Source organism: Chrysochloris asiatica, unplaced genomic scaffold (genome assembly GCF_000296735.1).
Source record: "Chrysochloris asiatica unplaced genomic scaffold, ChrAsi1.0 scaffold00454, whole genome shotgun sequence".
Lineage (NCBI taxonomy): Eukaryota > Metazoa > Chordata > Mammalia > Afrosoricida > Chrysochloridae > Chrysochloris > Chrysochloris asiatica.
Genome location: NW_006408972.1, coordinates 261,010 through 282,552, shown reverse-complemented (window position 1 = coordinate 282,552; position 21,543 = coordinate 261,010). Strand labels below are relative to the sequence as shown.

Below are 21,543 nucleotides of genomic sequence, written 5' to 3'. Positions count from 1 at the left end.
TTTGGTAAGGTGGAGGGTCAGAGAAAAAGAGGAAGACCCCCAGTGAGATGGATTGGCAAAGTGGCAGCATCAATGGGCTCAAGTGTGGCACCAATGGTGAGGTTGTCCCAGGACTGGGCAGTATTTCGTTCTGTTGTGCACTGGGTCGCTATGAGTTGGTACCGACTCGATGGTACCTAACAACAACAACAGTACTAATTATGGGAGCAGGTGGCTCAATACATTAAACACTGGACTGTGAAGGAGGTCCCCGGTTTGAGCCCACCAGCCGACTGCAGGAGAAAGATGAGGCTTTCTGTTCCAGGGAAAATTTAAAGCCTTGGAAACTCTATACTGGGTGGCTATGGGTTGGAACCAACTAGATGGCACTTGACAAGTACCAATTATAGGAGTGCAGTGGCTGTGTAGGATAAACACTGGATTGCAAATCACAACATTAGTGGTTCAAGCCCACCAGCTGCTCCACTGGAGAAAGACAAGGCTTTCTGCTCCTGCAAAGGATTTACAGCCTCAGAAACCCTATACAAGACAGATGAGTCAAAACCAACTTGACAGCATTTAAAAATAATAGTACTAATTATATATCTTAAGTGCACACGTCACATCCTAGAAATGACGTGCAGCTGGTCAGGGAAACTGGAGCACAGAGCAGTAATCATAGTAATGGCTGCCACTTCTTAAGGACTACAGGTATGGTGCTCCAGGATAACGCACTGGACTGCAAGGTCAGTTTGGCACCTAACAAAAACTTGGAACCGACTCGACAGTGCTTAACCACAACATGCCAAGGAACCGCTGTGGCACAGTGGCTAAGCACTCGGATGCCAACTGGACCCACCTGCTGCTCTCCGCTGGTCGGGAGTGACTCTCTGACCATCTGCACCACACCTTTCATGGACAAAGAACCACTCTCTCCTGTCTGCCCAGGGCTCACCGCCCTCCTTGTCTGAGACCAGCACAGGACAGAGTCCCTTGGACACAGTGTGCTCACAACAAGTACTCGCGGAATGAGGGTGAAACAAGGAAGGTCCTCTCATTCACTATGAGAACCAGACACCCGGCCATGCCTGAAGACCTTAAGTGTCCACTCCTGAACCTCTAACAAAAAAGAAAGCGATGCTGACAGGCAGAATGGAGGGGAGGAGATTGGTAGTTAGTATCTGCCTGGCATGCCAAAATCAAGGTCTTTAAAAAAATACTAATTCTTGAGACTCCCCCCCGCTGCTAGGATTAGAATCTCTGCAGTGGCAACCAGAGTCTGATGAGAAGGTTCAGTGTGGACCCCACGCCTGAGCCGGGCCCCAGGAAGCCAGCAGAAGGCAGTAGAGCTAAGGATGAAGAAATCAGGACAGGACAGGGAACGACCCTGCGTCCTGAGCTCTCACATGGGCCGGGCACTGTCCTGAGTACAGGCGGATGGCGGAGACGCTGCAGGTTCAGTTCCAGAGCTGCGCCACACAGCCAGGGCTGCGATATAGCGAGCCGCATGATCGCTGTGCTTTCCCAGCGTTATAAAAGCGACGCTGACACTAGACTGTAGCTTACGAAGCAATAACATGATGAAAAAGTCTGAAGTCATGTGAGAATGACCGAAAGGAGGCACAGAGACACCAAGTGGGCACGTGCTATTGGGAAAATGGTGCCCACAGACTTGTTCCATGTACGCTGGCCACAAACCTTCTATTTGTAAAGAAAATTCAGTGTCTGGGAAGCGCCATGAAGTGGTGTGTGCCCACTGCACTGTGTGGTCAACTGTCCTTGTCTGATAGGTGAGGAGTCAGAAGCCCCCCGAGGTGAGGTCTGGCCCCAGCACCCGGGCTCTGAAGGTCGGACGTGGCTGGGCTGAAACAGCAGGTGCCTTATCCAGAATGATGGCGGGGCCTGATCGCCCAACCGTTCATCAAGTACTTTCTGGGCAGCCAAGAGGTGCTAGGGGTTTTAGGGAGACGTGAGACGTGGCCCTGGTCCCTAGACAGGGCTGATAGTGCAGAAGACGACCAGTTGTGCTGGTGGTGGCTGGGGCAGCTGAGTCTGCTCCAAGTCCTAACCCACACACAACAGAGTGACACACGGCCTTGGCCACTGCCGGCTTTGAGCCCGGGCTGCAGCCTCTGGCGAGAACAGTGAGAACCAGACAGAAGACAGGCTTGGTGCCTGGGAAAACTGGACAGATGAAGGGAAGGTGGGAGAGCGGGGGCTGTGCATGAAACTTCTCATCCCTGCATCGCTGGGAGGCGCAAAGGCAGACAGCTGGAGCCTTGAAAGAAAAGACCTGGAGACTGACTTCGGAAACGTCCTGACCAGGAATGTCCTGTGGGGCCACACGCAGGACCGCCGTGAGCCGGAGACAACTCAACAGTGTCCGGTTCCTCCTGGGTCAAGGCCAGAGTCACCACTATGTTACACAGCACGTGCTGTTGCCATAGGATGTACAGGCAGAATGCGCTTCCTGCGAGCAGCTCGTGGCACCAAGCTCCGGAATCCCCGCGCCCAGCACACGCGGGAACAACCATTGCAGGTTCCCACCAGCCATTCAGTCACATCTGAGAGTCTCAGTAAAATGTGGACATTCTAGCTTTCTTCATGGCAGTTGTCTGTCATGGCACATGGCCCCTGGTAGGGTACCTCCGATGATTGTTGGATAAGAGAATGACTATGTGTCCAAGCAAGCTTAACTGATGTAGCAAGGAATGAAAATGGCTTCCTAAAATCTAAAGTGCTGATACAAGTTAGCAGGGTAGTTGTCGTAGACCTAAGCCACTGCCATGGAGTCAATGTGACTCACAGCGACTCAGCAAGACAGACAACTGCCCCATGGGGTTTCCAAGGTTGTCAATCTTTACGGAAGTAGATCGCCACATCTTTCTTCTGGGGAGTGGTCGTGGGTTTGAACTGCTGACCTTTGGTTAGTGGCCAAGCACTTAACTGCAGTGCCACCAAGGCTCCTGGCCTTGGGCCTCAGCCAGCACAATCTGCACCACTTGTTTCACTTGGAGCTTGACTCTCGAAAAAGAAGGCGGACACTTGACTGGACGCATCCCTCCTTCACAACAAAGCCAAAAGGCATGGTGAGCAGTCTCACACACCAGAGAATGCTATCCGCCTCCCTACTCCCACCCCCGGCGAGCTAGAAATCTGTTTCCTTGAGAATCACTTTCTCCTGGTTTTTGTTTTCACTTCAACAGGTCTCTGACCGAGTCGGAAAGCACGTTTCATGGGGCCATCAAAAGCAACACTGGGCTTCGGGGTCCTAATTAGGAGGAGGAAAGAAGGGTATTCCCACCTGAGAGAAACGTTTCCCACAAATGTTACATTCAAAAGGTTTCTCACCTGAAACAGAACAAAGCAAAACACAACTGGTCAGGTCATCAGCAGTATCTGCAGTCCCCTCTGCTTCCTAGTGCTGCCCTCCTGGGTCTGACCGCGCAGAAGCACAGCGTCCCATCCTGTTCCAGCAGAGTCTGAAAATGGGGCGCCCGGCTGCCTGATGCTTCCCTCTCTCCAAAATTAAACTGGTCCCCCAACAGGCACCTCTGCTGCGGCCCCACGTCTGTGACTTAAAACCGCACCCAAGTGGTGGGCAGCAAACATAAGCTTTTCTACTGAACAGCATGAACCTTGTTCTCCTTGTGCCTCAGCCTGACTCTTCAGTTTAAGGTTGATTTCTAACAGGAATGGGGGGCGTGGGACAGTACGTTATTTCATCTGGTCTTTGGAAACTCCCAACAAACAACATTTTTGCCCCGCTGGGTCTGGGTGGGTAGAAGGGGTGGTGGGAGAAGATTGCCAGGGTTCCTGTCATTGTATAAACCTAGAACTCTAATCTCAGAAGCAGGAATGGGGCTATCTCACTACCGTCAAAGAGGAGTCGTCAGGAGTGGAGCGCATCCTTTGGACCCTGAGGTACCTGCGCCCTGAACCTCCTCATCCAGAGACCGGAGAGTTTCACAGGAGCTGCGGCAGACCGAGTGGTGGGCTTCTCAGCCCGTGGAGCAAGTCCAGCTGAGTGACTTTGGACGGGAGGCTTGCTAGCAGAGTGGGGTGCCTCCAAGCACTTAAGTCAGGGGCTAGGTTTGCTGAGGCCCAAGTTGGAGTGGTGTACCCCGGGGGGCATTCAGCAGCAGCCCTGAAAGAACTTTGTAACTAACACTGACCGGGCAGAGGCCGATCCTGACCGGAACAGCTGGACCCTGCGCATTTCTGCCCCTGAAAAGTAATCTGTGAGGTTCCCTACTGGAGTCCTCCGGTGGCACTGTGGGCTAATGTACTGGAATGCAAGGTCAGCAGTTCAAGCTCACCAGATGCTCCTCGGAAACCCGACACTGGACAGCACTTAACAGAACTCCCTACTAAACCCCGTAACTGAGTATGCCGAGTTCTGCGCGGTCACTGCACTGAGTCACGGAGCCCACCTGGAAGAATGGGAGAAATGTGTGGAGCCGTCTTTTTTTTTATAGGTGAACTCACTGAGACCACGCATGATGGGAACGCGGAAGAGCGGAACCTCCTGAATTAGTGATGCATGACAGATATCCTCCCCATTCTGACCTGGGTTCAGAAACGCTCACTGGGGAAGACAGATTTTGTAGGGGAGCTGAGACCCGCAGCTGATTTCCAGGTCACCTCTGATTTTAATGACTTGATCATCCCCTTTCAGTGGAGAACAGTAAACAGCTAGCGAGAACAACAGCTCTTCTGGTTCTCGTCACCAGAAGAGGCTCCATATTCAGTACCTGGAAGTCTGCCTGTGCCCACCACCAAGTCCTATTGGACACACTGGGACCCTTTTCCCATTGCTGGAAAACCCAGTGCTTTCATCAAGATCCCTTCCTCTGTATTGCTGGGGCGTGCTACCATTTGTTTTCAGTGAAAGTTCACACAGTAAATTAGACTCCCATTTGACAACGTCCACACAAGTTGTTCAGGGACGTTAGCACTCTGGGGTTAACTGCTGATCTTTTCAGCTCACATAGGTGGGTTCCTAGAGGAACCCTCACTAACAACCTGCGTTTTGTGTGCCAACAGGTCACTTCTCTACTACGGAACCTCCTGGGATAGTTCTGTGCGGGTTACTTCTCTACTACGGAACCTCCTGGGATAGTTCTGTGCGGCTTGTGACCTTCAAGAATCCACTTTGTCAAGCTTTCTGGGTTCATGCTAAGAAATTTTTCTTATCTTTTCTGGAAAATGTTTAATAGCTTTGTCAAAAGAAGGGAGTTTTTGACCCTTGATAATTACGATCACATTATGTCTATAGTTGGGGGTCAAAGACGAGAAACTAAAGCTGTATGAGACACAGGAGTTTGACAAGAGGGGTCACGTTCCACGACTCCAGTGTCTGGGGACCCCAGAACACCCTGAGAAATTGAGCACCCTCAGGAAGTTTTGTTTAGGTGGATTTTCTCTCTCCACACCCACCAGGGACACCAGCACCCCCTGGCTGGCACCTCATGACACAGCACGGAGGCCTGGGCAACCCCACAAACTCAGGAGGAGGTTAGGCATCTCTGGACAAAGTTCTGGTCTTGTGGGCCCCTCAACAGGGCCTTGGGGACTTCAGGGTTCCGCAGCCCACACTTTGAGAACCGATACGCTTCTCACTATAGCATTTTATGTGTCAGTAAGCAAAGCTGCCATTTGCCTAGAGTCATTCAAACATGTCCTCTCAGGATAAACCATTTCATTTTTGTTTCTTCCAAAGCGAATTCACTAAGTTCCCCAAATGAAATGAGAGTGATCAGCGGGCCCTGGCAAATTTCAGCTAACAAGAAGACCCCCGTTAAGGTTTTCCAGGGTAAGGCAGAGACAGTGACCCTGCCTGCATGTGGCGGACGTCTGAATTGCTAGTAGTAACAATGATTTTCATGGACACTCAGATGAAGGCAAGTGTCCAAGGGGCTTCTTCACAACAACACAATGAGGTGGTGACACCCAGACTGGGACTCCAGAGTGAGACGACAACATCACATCAACACAGCCAACAACACGGGTTCCTCGAAAGCCGCTATTTTGGAAGCTGTAAAGTATAACTTCACTTGTAGGAAGGAAAGTCCTATATACATACAATACGCAAAAAATTCCCAGCAAACCCACTGCTGCTGAGGCTATCCAACTCACTCACGGCGACCCGGCAAGACTGGGCAGAACTGCCCCATGGGGTCCCCAGGGCTGCAGTCTGTCCCTAAGCAGACTGATTCATCTTCTTCCGGGGAAGCGGCCGGTGGGTTCAAACCATCGACCCCTCTGTTAAAAGGTGAGTGCTTAATGACTGCACCACCGGGCTCCATTAATAAAAAAACAACAACCACCAACTTTTGGGGAAAGAGGCAGAATGGATTAAGGTAATAAAACTTTGAAACTTCAATATTCAAAATAGAATTTGCATTTGAAAATATTGAAGAGTTAAAAGGTGATCCTTAATAAAAGGTTTAAATTTTAATCAGAAGTATTTAAAAATGAGATATACTAATTACCTGTGAGAACTTTTAGAATGGCTCAAAGAAATGATTTTAGTCTGAATTAATCTATGTTATGTGGCACTGGTAGCGTAGTGGTTACGAATCGGGCTGCGAATCCCAAGGTCAGCAGTTCAAAACTACCAGCTGCTCTGAGGGAGAAAGATGAGGCTTTCTGCTCCCGTAAAGATTTACAGCCTTGGAAACCCTGTTTAGGGTCACTATGGATTGGAACCGACTCGATGGCACTTAACAACAACAACGTGGCACTGCGGGTTAATGAGCTGGACTGCAAAGTCAGTTTGAACCACAAGGTCAGGGTTCAAGCTCACCAGCCACTCCTTGGAAACCCTATACAGGGTTGCTATGAGTTGGAACTGACTCAACGGCACTTAACAACAACAACGTGTTATAAAGGAGTTCCCGGATTGTGTAAACAGTTAAACACTCCACAGGCAGAGCCAATGCAGAAGACCGCATTCAACACTCAATCGTGATTGTAATCACTGTCATGAAACAAGGTGTATGCTTTGTTGAATGTAAAACTGATGATCTGCCCTGTAAACTTTCACTTAATCCACAATAAAAACCTTAGAAAAACAAAACCAACAAACTCAATGGTGCCGTCACTCTGCGCACGTGGGTGCCGTAAGCCTGATCCACTCACTGGCCGCTAACAACAGCAACGTTTCACAAACAGAAGTGTATTCTAATTCTAAACACACAACTTATAACTAAGTATAACAGATCAGCTTTAAGCACGAACTTGAAAATCTATGTGCATCAAAATAACTTGAAGAAAGTTTACCCCGGAAAACCAAAATAAAAATAAAACAAAAAGCCTGTCTTTTTTCCAAACTGGCTCCACAAACCATTTACAGAACTTGACTGTCCTGCGCCATCAAAACTAGAAATGACAAGTAGCTGACTGTCCCTTGGTTCTGTGGAAACATTAGACATCATCAAGCGATAGCAGAGCTTCTTACAAAAACGGAGCAGGCAGTGGCGTCTGGACCGGGCGGGGCTGCTTCCTCCCCTTCTGCCCGCGAGAATGGCATCAGTGTACCTGTATGAGACCGTTTGTGAAGCTCCAGATTGCTCGGGTGTTTAAAGGGCTTCCCACACAGTTCACAGGTGTACTGTCTCTGGGACTGAAGGGTCTGTGATGGGTCTTCCAGCGTGGCTGGGTCTTCGGGCCTTTCTGCTTCACTCACGCAGCCAAAATTCTCCAAACTGACCAGTTCTTCGCTCTCCTTCTCTTGGGGACTTTGGCTGCTGGCTTGCTCTGTGGTGTTTTCGTTAGCAGATCCCAGCCTCTCTGCTACGTCCTTGTCTGATTTGGGAGCGGAGGCTTGCTCTGCAGATTTCTGTGACTTGAGGAAGTTGAGCTTCTTAAGGTGGACGGCCTTTTTCAGCCTCATTGGTTTGGGAGGCTGGGGGCAGGCACTGTCAGGTTCAGGGTCTGGGGCCGAGTTGCTCAGAGGCTGGGCCAAGAAGTTGGACGGCAGGTGTTCGGAAGATTCGAGGACGCATTCGGGATGACTGACGGCACAGGGTGGGCTCCGTGCTGCATTAGGGTCCGTGGGTGTGCTGAAGGGGAAGGGCTGCTCAGTTATCTTCTCATGACTGGGACAAGGAGCCTGCTTGTAGTACTGCTTACTGTACAAGTTTCGGAGTTTGTAGTAGTAATTTGGCTGCTTCAGAGGCAGTTCTGGGCAGCTGCTGTCTAAAGACTCTGGGGCCTCTGGTATTTCATCTGTGGAATTCTGAAGATTACCAGATGCGGGCTGGTGAGGAGGCGGCTCATCCAGAGCTATCCTGGGCTCTGCGTCTGGTGGGCACTCGTGCGACAGGTGAGCAGTGTAACTCTCGGTGACGACACAGTTAGCATCATCAGGAGCCGGCGCTTTCTGCAGGGAGAATGCGCTACCACAAGGCAGGGCGGCAGGCTCGTCAGCCACCGCGGATTGTAAGAAGGTATGGCACAGATGCAGAACATTGTGAACCTGTAGACACTGCGCGACGTCCGCCATGACTTGTACGTTGTCCTGGGTGAGATCGAGACGCGAGGTGTACATGAAGTCCAGGATCTGCCCTATGCCGCTGACGTTTTTAATATCCAAGTGAAAAACATCATTCTTCTGGCCTGAAGAGTTCTGAAAGAGGCACCTGACAAAAGAAAGGAGAGGGTTCACAGCGTCACAACGTCATAATACTCATAATGTACGCTTTTACATCACGTGCAGGTTCCTTCTGGAAGTGCCAACGGCTTAAAATTCAGTAATCCTCAAAAACAAGGTTGGCAAGTCATGTGAATGCAGCAATTCAGATGAATTAGACTGAGTTGCTAGGATACCCAAACTTCCAAATTGATCTGAGTAAAATTGTGAAAGAAACTCATTAAGTTTACAGATTAAACCAACAATGCATAATAATATAGCAGACAAATCACAAATCAAGGCGTTCCAATAATTCCCAATACACTCTATTCAACACACACAAGACCATTGTGTCTTCAGATTGGTTTCTAAATGCAAGTATCCGAATGCATCATTCATTACATACTAAGAGTATAGAAAAATAAAGGGTGCCAGCCAGCTTTTCCCGACTTCATGTGTAATCTGACCGCGTATCTCTTTCAGGCGTGAAACTCACACACCCACACATGCACACATACAACCATCTCCATAGTGATGTGCCTTAAACATTTCCAAAAATACCAATGCTTTAATAAACCAGCCCCGGGTGCTACACACTTTTGTCATCAGTAATTTTACTGGCGGTTGGCTTGTTCAGTGAGACGAGCCCTGTGAATCAGACCAGAAAGGTGAAGGTGTGGCCCACCTGAGTGTCCTTTCCTGTCAGTTGACAGGCAGGGGAGGGGAGCTGTGGACAGAGAGCACACTGATCTCACGAGTTTGTGGGAGATGTCTGATCGAGTGTAGTCGGATTGTATAGGGCAGAGCAGGGCAGGGAGCAGGGGATGCATTTGGGGAACAAAGTTGTTTTTTTAAAAAAAGAGATCTCCCTGGTTCTGATGGGAAGCGAAGTCTCAGTTCACCAGCAAAGGAATCCAGCAGGACACTTGGTGGCTGCTTGCCCCACACAGAGCCCCGGAACGACGTACCTGAAGTACTGGCTGAAGGCGGCCAGCACGTTCTTGTGGGCCTTGAAGCACACCCCTCTGACCACCAGCATGCAGTCACACAGCAGGCCCTGGATCCGCTGCTCCTGCAACTGCTGAAGGAGATGGCAGCTGTGCGTGGCAACAGGGTCCATGCTAGACCGACCACCAGGGACCTGCAGCAAGAATGCGCACAACAGTGACTCTGAAGGGTAGACCACGAAGCCCACAGGGCACTGAGGTGCACGGCGGTGACTCCCCTTCACAGGAACCACTGACACAGGTCACTGTCTGCCAGGCCTCTAGAGAAGCACTGAGCCCAGTGGCAGTGGATTAGAGCGCAGCTGCTAACCACAAGGTTGGCAGTTCAAATCCAGGGCTGTATCACAGGAGGAAGACGAGGTGGCGGTCTGTCTCAGAAGCCCTAAGGAGCAGAGCAGTCTGCTCGGCCGTGGAGGGTGGTTCTGAGTGTGATGGAAACGCTCCTCCCTGCACTCTGGAGGCTTGCAGTCACCAGGCACAATGACACATGGCGAGTGTGACGAGTGAGCTGGCAGGGCAGCTCTAGGATACGACTAGCGTGTACGCCCGTGTCTACTGAGACGCCCGCCCACCCTTCATTGAAGACTCTAAACCCAACCACACAGGCCAGCTCCAGTCGAGTACAGCGCATGCTAACCTCATCTCTACAGATCCAACTGTGCCCAAGAGGCTTGTCAGCGGCTGCTTTTTCAGAAACACTTTTCTTCTGAGGAAGCTCTGGGTGGACCTGAACCTCCAACCTTTGCGTTAGTAGTGGAGCTTTACTTTAGTGCCACCCAGGACCTCAAAACAAGCAACTGGCCCACATCAAATCAATATTCACTGAGGACACTAAATTCAAAGGACAACTGGGAACCAAGATTCAAGTTAGAATCAACGACCACTACGAGCCCTGCTGTAACAGTCTCTGGTAGCACAGTGGGTCATGCTTTGGGCTGCTAACCGCAGGTCATCAGTTCAAACCCACCAGCTGCACCGAGGGAGAAAGCTGAGGTTTTCTGCTCCAGTAAAGGTCTACAGCCTTAGAAACCATAAATAGGTTTCTAAGAGTTGAAACAGACTTGCCAGCACACACCCGCAGCAGCCCTAATGTGGTGCTGTAAGATAAGTACTAAACCCAACGGTGGCTCTTGGGAACCCTATACAGGATTGCTAAGGGTCAGAAGCGACACAATAACCACTGAGTAAGCACTGGACTGTTAACTACAAAGTAAGCAGTTCAAACTCAGCAGCTGCTCTCAGAAACCGTATACAAGGGTTGCTAAGAGTTGGAACCAATCGACAGCGCTCCACAACAGGCAGCAGAGTAGGAGTGCTGGGGGCACAGTGACTGAGCGCTGGCTGCTGACTGAACGGTGAGGCTGGAGCCTGGCAGGCTCCTCAGGAGAAAAGACCTGTCCATCCGCACCTATAAACACGGGAGTCTAGGAAACTCTACGGGGCAGTTCTACTGCCTTACAAGGTCACTAAGAGGGAGAAGCAAGTCGGGAGCATGCCCTGATGAACAGCAGCGTGTCCACGCAGTGTTCCCTGCAGCCCTGTGACAGATGGAAGCAGGGAATGAGCTCTGCAGGTGCCCAGGCAGAAGGCGCTGAGGCAGGCCTGAGGGCGAGAGGCGCCGAGCCCGAGGAGGCAGAGGGCCCTGTCCCTGGAAGAGCCCGGGTTCTGAAGGAGGCCGGAAGTCATCGTATGGACATACACGTACAGACTACCTAATAGTGTGTGGCTCTTGTCCTAGGGCTACGAAAATGAACGGAGCACCAAGACCTCCCACTCTCTAGAAGCTTAAGTTCTAGTGAGGGAGACTCACACACACACACACACACACACATCAATAAAATGAATACAGGGACACACAGCAACACAAGTTTTATAGCTAGACAGTGGGCCACAGAAGCTGGGGAGAGACGGTTCTGAGGTCCAGCTCAGGCTAGCAAGGGGCGCTTTATGTAAGAGGAACGGAGGGCAGCAGGAAGCCGGCCTGGGACAAGCCTATAGTTATTGCCATTAGGTGCTGAATCGTTCTGACTGACGGCGACCCTGCGCACACCAGAAGGAAATACTACCAGGGTCTGCGCCATCCTCACAGCTGCCAATATGCTTGAACCCACTCTTGTCACTGCGTCAATCTGGCTCCTTGGGGGTCTTCCTCTTTCTTGATGTCCTTCTCTGGGGCTGGTTCCTCCTGACAACATGCCCAAGTACAATAGAGAAGTCTCACCATTCTGGCTTCTAAGGAGCATTCTGGCTGTACTTCGTCTAAGATAGATCGCTTTGTTCTTCTGACAGTGCATGCTCCTTAATATTCTTGGTTCACACCCTACCGCAAGGACACCTGACAGTGTAGTGGATTGTGAGCGGGGCTGCTACGCTCAAGGACAGCTGTTTGAATGAAGCAGTCATTTGTCAGGAGAAGATGAGGTTTTTTGCTCCCATAAAAATGTACAGAGTTGCTTTGAGTTGGAACCGACTCCATAACACATAATACCACCACCACACCAGAATTCAAATGTATCAATGTTTCTATGGTCTTATTCAACGTCCAACTTTCACGTGTGTATGGTGGTGGTGGTGGTGGTGGTGGCGGTGGTGACTCATAGTGACCCCACATTGGGTTTCCGAGGCTGTAAATCTTTACGGGAACAGAAAGCTTCATCTTTCTCCAGGGGAAAAGCTGGTAGTTTTGAACTGTTGACCTGGAGATTGAGCCCAACTCATAACCACTATGCTACCAGAGCTGAAAATACCATGACTTGGATCAGGCACAGCTTAGTCCTCAAACTGACAACTTGACTCTTGAACACTTTAAAGAGGTCTTGTGTAGCAGACCTGCCTAATGCAATACGTTGTTTGATTTCTTGACTGCTGCTTTTATGTGTTGATCGTAGATCCAAGCACAATCAGTGGTGAGGATTTCTGCTTTCTTTACATAGAAGTGCAATCCATACTGAAGGTTGTAGTCTGTGATCTTCATCAGTAAGTATTTTAAGTCCTTTTCATTTTCAGCAAGCAAGATGATAGATACTACCTGCACATTGCAGGTTGCTAATGAGTCTTCCTCCAATCCTGATGCCACATTCTTCTTCATATAGTCCAGCTTCTCGGACTATCTGCTGAGCATACAGATTGAATGTTAAGTGTCATCGAGTTGATTCCAACCCACAGCGACCCTGTATAGGGTTTCCGAGGAGCAGCTGGTGAGTTTGAATCACCAACCTTGCGGTTCAAATGGCTTTGCAGTCTGGCGCATGAACCCACAGCGCACACCAGGACTCCACAGAGGTTGAATAAGTACAGTGAGAGGAGACAACCCTGCCGCATAACTGTCCTGATGTTTACCTATTTGGTATCCCCTTTTTCTATTCCAATGACTGCCTCTGTATATGTACCAGTTCCTCATGAGCACAGTCATGTGTTCTGGGACACCCATTCTTTGCGATGTTATCCATAGTTTCCTATGATTCACACAGTCAAATATATTTGCTGAGTTAATAAAACAAAGAAATGACTTGGGGCAAGATGACTAGTTATGAAGACTCATGGCAGAGACTCTCTATAACAAAGAGATGAGAAACCAAATAAAACAGACACAGAGGAACATTCTGGCCCAAGGTGGATGGAGTGCTTGCTGGGAGGAGAGGCTGACTGGGGACCGGCTGGGGACAGACACAGCTCTGTCATCTTGTGAGCAGCTCTGGCCGTGGGGGGAGACCTGGAAGAGCAGATTCACGAGGGCGATGGGATAGGTGCTCTTTCTGTGTTTTCCGCACACTCCCCTGGTGACTAGAGGGGTGACCAACTCCCACCCTCATCCACCCCCAGAGCAGACACCTCTCCCCAGGAGTTCAGTGCCACGTTGTGGGAGCCCCACCAGTGTGAGTCAAGGGCCGGCCACATGGCTCTGGTGTGCTGCTTTGGTGCCTGGATTTAGGTGGGCTCAGCTTCAGACCTACAAAACCCACAGAGCCATCAGAGAGCATTTAACCTGTCAACCTGCCCTCAGCCTCCCAGTGGTCCTCCTAACAGACATTGAAACCAGCTCCTTCAAGTGCCCCCATCAACCACTGGATTGAGTCCCTGAACATAGACAACACCGAGGCCAACAGATATCCATCTAAGACCAGGACCTTTGCTGTCACACCCCTTCTACAACAACCTCATGAGCTCCTTGAATTGCATGGCACTGTGGGCTAAGGCATCAGACTGCAAAGTCGTTTGAACTGCAAGGTCGGTGGTTCAAGCTCACCAGCTGCTCCTTGGAAACCCTATACAGGATCGCTATGGGTTGCAATCAACTCGACAACACTTAACAACAACAACTGAATCCAAACCTGCTGTATTTGTTTTTTACAAATATGACAATCCCACAATGCCCTGGAGACAACAGACAATTTTAGTTCACACAAATAAACAAGACAGAATGGCTCTTACAAATGATCAAGATGCAGAGACAGAAAACATTTCTGAGGGGGAAAAAAAGGCAATGGAATTAACTGAAAAAGAATTCAAAAGAAAGGTATTTTGGTACCTTCAGTGGACTGACAGATCAAGTAAAGCAAGGAGAACACAGAAAAAGTTCAGAAGAATTCAGAAAAATGCTACAAGAATAAACAGACAAAATAAATGCAAATTTTGACTTAATACAAAGCCTGTGACTATAAATCCAGACAATTAACACTAAAATTTCAGAAATGGAGAATACACTGAAAGGGCAAAGGAGAAGATTCAAAGCAACGAACACCCGAATTACTGAGCTTAAAGATAAGTCTCTCAGTACTAGTCCTGAAAAAAGAATGAAAAAATTAAAGAGAGCCTTCACGCGGGACACCAGGAAGAGGAACAACTTATGGGGTGATTGGAATTCTAGAACAGGAAGGGACAGTAAAAAAGCACAGAGAAAACTGTCAAAGAGTTGTTAGATGAAACTTCCCTAACATCATGAAAGACGAGAAGATAAGCAAGCATACAAGAAGCTGAACGAACCCCCAACAGGATAGATCCCAAAAGAAAATCACCATATATAATATCATAATCAAACTTTCCAAAACCAAAGATAAGAAAGCAGAAAAACAAACAGTAACCTACAAAGGAGTACCCCCACTTAAGACTGAGCTCCGATTTCTCAGCAGAAACCATGCAGGTGAGAAGGCACTAGGACAACACACAGAACTCGGAACGAAAAAAACTGCCAACCAAGAATCATACAGCTAGCAAATGTCCCTGAAATTTGAGGGCGAAATGAGGCCATTTCCTGATAAATCCACCTGACATCAGCAAGGATATCTCTTGTTCCACGTCTTCTAAATCCAGCTTCAATTTTTGGCAAATAACAGCTTTGTAGATTTTGTTAGTGTACAGGACTGCCTTAGGTCTGTCCCCCAGAAACCTATGGCAGTTAAAGTGGCAGCCTGTTGTTGTCAAGTGTCGTCGAGTCAATTCTGACCCATAGCAACCCTGTATAGGGTTTCCGAGGAGCAATTGGTGAGCTTGAACCAACAACCGTGCAGTTCAAACGGCTTTGCAGTCTGATGCATTAACCCACAGCGCCACACCAGGACTCCAGCGGCAGCTGAGTATACTAAAAACCTACAAAGCCATTCTTTGCATCTTTGCTGTCATACAGTCTCAGTTCAAAAACAATGCTGGAAAAGGCATTAAAACCCAAAGCTAAATTCTGAGCTTTTCATGTGGCCCTTACTTTTCTCCCAGTTTCATCTAAGGACCTGCCAACCCAGCTCCGCCCCGGGCAGCAGCTGAGTCAGGCTGCACAGCCCATTAGCAACGGCTTCAGGTAAAAGCTGTGTCTGTGCTCAACCTCCTCGTCCACCTCCCGGGCCAGTCAGGTCACTGTGAGAGCCAGGTGAGCACTCAGCAGAGGGTCTGAAGACTCAGCTGGGAAGCTACTTAACAAAGCAGCTACCTGGATGCCCTGTCAGGGCTGGGGTCAGCTGGTCAAGAGTGGGTCTCCGTCATCTGCATTACAAGCACCCAGGTGATTCTGAAACCAGTGGACAGGAGACTCGGGCCCCCATCCCCGCAAGTCTTTGGTGTGACACTGCCCTTTCAGGGGACACCTTACCCCTCTCCTTCCTCCTCCATCAGCGTGCTGCTGAGCTGCCACCTCTTCCCAGAAGCCTCTCTGCTCCCTCTCCCCAAGTAGGGTCCCTCTCTGTGCTCTCACAGCACCCCATATTACTTCCATAAGGTAACTTACTGCATTGTTAGGAGCTGTCGAGTTGGTTCCAACTCATAGTGACCTGCTGCCCAACAGAACCAAACACTGCCCACTCCTGCGCCATCCTCACAATCGTGAGGTTTGAACCCACGGCTGCCACCACTGTGGGATAATCTCACTGGAGTCTTCATCTAGTTCACCAACCCTCCACTTTACCAAGCCTGATGGCCAGTTTCAGAAAGCGGTCCCACTGACATGTCCAATGGAGAAACCAAATCTCAGCATCCTGGATACTAAGGAGCACTCTGGCTATACTTCTTCCAACACAGAATGGTCTGTTCTTCATGGGTCCGTCCACGGTACTCTCCATATTTCTCTTCAATACCATCTCTCTTATCAGTGCTCACTGCCATCAAGTCAATTCTGGCTCATGAGGTTTCTGAAACTGCCAATCTTTACAGGAGCTGACAGCCTCATCTTTCTCTCTCAGAGCAGCTGGTGGATTTGAACAGCCAACCTTTCAGTTAGCATCCCAACACCTGTCTCACAGTTCCATGTTGTTGTTAAGTGCTGTGCAGTCAGTTCCAACTCATAGTGATACTCTGCCCGGAGGAACCTGGTACTGGGCATGGTGTCGTCTGCAGAGAGCAGGACCGAAATGCTGAAAGTAGAAATACTGCCCCAAACAAGAAGACAGGAAGGGAAGCATCATGTCAGAGGGCAGAGCATGGTGCCGTGTCGCAGCCTCAAAGGCACTCAACAGCCAAATTCTCTAACACATTCCGTACCCTGCTCCACGCGCTGACAGAAAACAAAAGGCCATTTAGTTACTTGCTTCTATTATCCGTATCATGAGCTGTCATTTACTACTTCCTACAGGCAAGACACTGGGTTGAGCACACAGTACATCCGCTACTTAAACAATTCTACAATTACCACCATTTTACAACTGAGGAACTATCAGAAATGGGAAATCCAAGTGACTTGTCCAAGGTCATTGTCATAACTGAGTTGTGTCCCCACAAAATACATGCCAACTTGGCTGGACCATGATTCTCGGTGGGTAATTATCTCCTATGCTATGATCTGATGCGATAAACCATTAAGAGCATCAAAGGTGGGATAGTTCCTGGAAGTCCTGGTGTGGCACTACAGGATAAGCACTGGACTGCTGAGAGGTCAGTGGTTCAAACTCAGCAGCCACGCCTTATACAGGGTCGCTGTCACAACTGGACCAGTACATAACATCATGATAAAAGGAGAAAAGATCGAAGTTGTCAAAGACTTCGTTTTGCTTGGGCCCACCATTGACAGTCGTGGACGCAGCAGTGACGAAGTCAAACAGCATACTGCATTGGGCAAATGTGAGGCACAAGACCTCTTGAAAGTGTTCAAGAGCAAAGATGTCAGTTTGAGTGTGCCTGATCCCAGTCATGGCATTTTTGGTAAGCTCATATGCATGTGAAAGTTGGACAGTGAATAAGGCAGATGGTAGAAGAATTGAGGCTTTTGAGTTACCGTGTTGTAGAAGATTACTACAAGTACCATGGAATGCCAGAAGAACAAACAGATCTGTCTTAGAAGAAGTAGAGCCAGAATGCTCCTTAGTAGCCAGGATAGTTAGATTCATCTCTCATATTTCAGACCTATTATCAGGAGAGACCAGTCACTGGAGAAGGACATCATGTATGATAAAGTGGAGGGTCAGTGAACAAAAGGAAGACCCCAACGAGATGGTCTGGTACAGTGGCAGCAGCAATTAACTCATACTGTGAGGACGGCACCCGACCGGGCAGTGTTTTGTTCTGTTGTGCACAGGATGATCGCTATGAGTTGGTACCAACTGATAGCACCTAACAAAAACAACAACATACCACCGTTAGGAGTCCTGGTATGGCTACCAAAAGGTGACCTGTTCAAACCCACCAGCAGCTCTTTGGAAACCCTGTACAGGATCTCTATGAGTAGGAACCAACTCGATGGCACTTTACCACAGCCCCATACCACCTCTAATGCCATTAGGACCCTGAGCAGATGTAAGTGGAGTTTTCCTGGGACATGGCCTGCATCACCGTAGAAAAGGCGAGTGAAGGGAACAGAGCTCAGAGGACCTAATACCAGCAAGAAAGAAGAGCCAGGAATGGAGGCATCCTTTGTACCCAATCCCTGCCCTGCGAAGCTCCTAGATCCAGAGGAAGGCTGATGCTAAGACCCATGGAGCTCTCTGAGGGATGCTGGGCTGTAGATGCTGAGAGGCGGCGACAAGGGCTTCCTCCAGAGCCGCTGCTCTGAATTCAGATGTTAGCCTCCTGTACCTGAGAGAATAAATTAATTCATTAAAACCATCCAGGCGTGGTATTTGTTATAATACCACAGAGAACTAAGACAATCATCAAACTGGTAAGCGCCACAGTGACGGTCTGAATCTGCTTTCCTTACTCTGGAATGCCTACTTCTCTCCATAGGGAACAAAGACTTAAAAACAAAGAAACAAAACCTTGTTTCCTTAGACACAAATGTTAAGCAGCAGCAAATATTCTGAATCTACATTAGACGATTTCTGGCTCTACAGACATGATCAAAACAAAACCCTTCAACATTAGGATGATATATACTATGATGGCATCAGGATTAGAGGACATCTCATGAACAACCTGTGATGTGCAGATGATACAAACTTGCTTGCTGAAAGTCAAGAGGACTTAAAATACTTACTGATGAAGATCAAAGAGCACAGCCTTCAGTATGGGTTGCACCCCAATGTAAAGAAAACAAAAATCTTCACCACTGGACCAACAAAAAACATGTTACATGGAAAAGAGATTGAAGTTGTCAAAGACTTCATTTTGCTCCGATCAACATCAACACTCATGGAAGCAGCAGTCAAGAAATTAAACAACGTGTTGCATTAGGCAAATCTGCTGCACATGACCTTTTTAAAGCGTTGAAGAGCAAAGATGTCAGCTTGAGGACTAAGGTGCGCCTGACCCAAGCCATGGTATTTTCAATAACCTCATATGCATGCACAAGTCAGGCAATGAATAAGACAGACCAGAAAAGACTTGATGAATTTGAGAGAGATCTCCAAAGAGATGGTTTGCACAGTGGCGGCAGGAGCAACAGATTCAAATGCAGCAATGATTGTGAGGCTGGCACAGGACAGGGCAGTGTTTCGTTCTGTTGTGCACAGGGTCACCATGAGTCAGAACCAACTCGACAGCACCTAACAATAATAAACTATGGACCATTCTACAACTTATTTTGACTATGAAAATTAAAGAATTTATTTTTGGTATTTCTTGTGTATCCTGCCAATAAAAGCCACAAACAATAATGTACCCTGTACTTAGTGGCAAGAGCTGCAGTTGTTCTTGCTAAGTGCCGTTGAGCCGGTTCTAACTCATAGCGACCCTGAGAGGGTTTCCAAGTAGCAGCTGGTGGCTCTGAACAGCTGACTTTGTGATTAGCTGTCCAGTGTTTAATCTATAGAGCCACAATGTTACTGCTGTTAAATAAGTGCTATCAAGTTGGTTCCGAATCTTAGCGGCCCTTGCGGTTCAAACAGACCTTATAGTCTAGTGCATTATCCTGTAGTACCACACCAGGACTCCATAAACAATCACAGTGATACCGATAAAGACAAATTATCTGTAAAATCTTTCCTATATGCAGGGTGTCATTTTAACCCTGTCACGTATGAACTCATTTAATCTCGGTACATCATGCTTGGAAAAGTGGAGTGTTGGCGAAAAAGAGAAGCCACCTGGCCCCCACAAGCTGCATGTGTGGCAGTAACGATGGACTCAAACGCGAGTCAACCATGAGTCACGACGAGTCAGAACGGACTTGGTGGTACCTAACAACAACAACAACCTTCAGATGAAGACAGTGAGGCACTTGGCAGATTCAAGATGGACACATTCTTTGACACGGCTCCTTGAATCTGACTAAACTCTTGCCTTCTTCCTCAGTAGAAGATGGTGACTAAAGCCGTGTGTCTAGGCCTTCAGAGCTGTGGCTTCCTATGCCCATCTCTTACACTCCTTCCAGGCTGGCACCACCTGTAAGATACTAGGAAGGATAGGACTCACAGCCTTCTGGGGAAACCCTTCTGAGATACCAGCTATGTGAGTGAAGCAAACTCAACCCCTCAGGCCTACCCTTGTCTCGGGCGAATCCCACTGCATGCTGGCAAGTCAGTGCCACACTTTCTGGAGTGGAAGAACTGCCTAGCCAAGCCCTGCCTCAATGCCCAACCCAGACTCATGCGATGGGAGTGCCTCCAAGTCCTAAGTCTGGGGGGCAGTTTGTCACACAGCAATGCATCCCCTGACCTGGTTCACAGAGGTTAGACATTTCTCTGAGGTCACATAACTAATAAGAGTAGAATGAGAATTCAACCCCAGGCAATCCAACTCCAAGGTCCACGCTTTTAATAAATGACACGCCTTGTCTTTTAGACTTTCCAGCAGACAGACTGTGAATTGAGACACAGAACAAATGTGGGTCCTCCAAGGTGCTGCTGGCTGGCCAAAGGACATGGGACTGGCTCACTTCCACCCTGGAGTAATGCACGCTGTGACAAGGGTCACAAATCTTCAGTGGACACCACCTCTTATTGGTAGTGAGCAGAGCGCCTTGGACATAGTAGGTTTCTTCCTGTTTTAAATGCTACAAATCTGTGCCAGCAAAGTGATGATACAGAAACATGGACCAAAAGGCATCAATCAACAAGGAGGTGTGAGTGACGGGAAGAACACACCCATGAAGCACACACCAACGAGGAGAGGAGGTGTGCGGCGAGGGAAGAACAGAGCCAACCACTGATGTCAAGTCGTTTCCCACAGGGTCCCCAGGGCTGCACAACTTTAGGACGCAAACTGCCTCAGCTTTCTCCTGGGGAGTGGCTGGTGGGGTCCAAGTGCTGACCTTTCGGTTAGCCACCAGGGCTCCTGAACAAGCACCGGATGGACTTAAACCCGATGCTTTCTAAACTGAGGAGGTGGCTCCTGAGCGGTAAAGACCCTCTGTTTAGTGGGGGTAATTCCACCAACTGGTCAAAGACCTAGTGAAAGAATCTGTGCATCTTTGTTCAGTGGGGCCACTGATTACTTCTCCAGGGGTCTGCAATTCATACCCCGCTGACCTTAGAGGGATTAGCCCTCCTCTTGGCACATCATGCTTCTCAAATGGCTTACTCCCAGTCCCCACGCACTCTCCAAGGAAAAGACAGTACTGGCTTCAAGTGAACATGTCTGGATTCTTACCACAGCTCTATTCTGACTCCATGGTGCGGTGGGCATCAATTCTCTTAAACTAATACTGTGGGTTTACTAGGTGTTGGAGGAGATATTGAAAGTGCCATGGACTGCCAAAAGAACCAATAGATCTGTTTTGGAAGAAGTGCATCCAGAGTGCTCCTTAAGGCCAGGGTGGCTAAGCTTAGTCTCTCATACTTTGGACATATTGTCAAGAGGGATCAGTCACTGGAGAAGGATATCATGTTTGGTAAGGTGGCGGGTCAAAGAAAAAGAGGAAAACCCCTAGCGAGATGGATTGACCAGGTAGTAGCATCGAAGGACTGAAGCGTGACAACAGTGGTGAGGTTGGCCCAGGATTGGGCAATGTTTCGTTGTGTTGGACACAGGGTCGCCATGAGTTGGTACCAACTCGATGGCACTTAACAACAACAACAACTATGTGCTGTGAGGAAGGAATGTTGACAAACTGAATAGGCGGTTCGCTGC

General features: G+C 48.8%; 1 protein-coding gene across 1 annotated transcript in view; it reads right to left on the bottom strand.

The window, feature by feature from the left end:
• Nucleotides 1–9,734, bottom strand: part of ZBTB49 (zinc finger and BTB domain containing 49) — a 19,210-nt gene extending 9,476 nt beyond the window's left edge. The window contains exons 1-3 of the mRNA XM_006877280.1: nt 9,583–9,734; nt 7,522–8,624; nt 3,284–3,330 (exon numbers count right to left, since the gene is read on the bottom strand). Coding sequence (XP_006877342.1) covers nt 3,284–3,330; nt 7,522–8,624; nt 9,583–9,734 — 1,302 coding nt within the window. The remainder of the gene's footprint in view (nt 1–3,283; nt 3,331–7,521; nt 8,625–9,582) is intronic.
• Nucleotides 9,735–21,543: the final 11,809 nt, after the last annotated feature.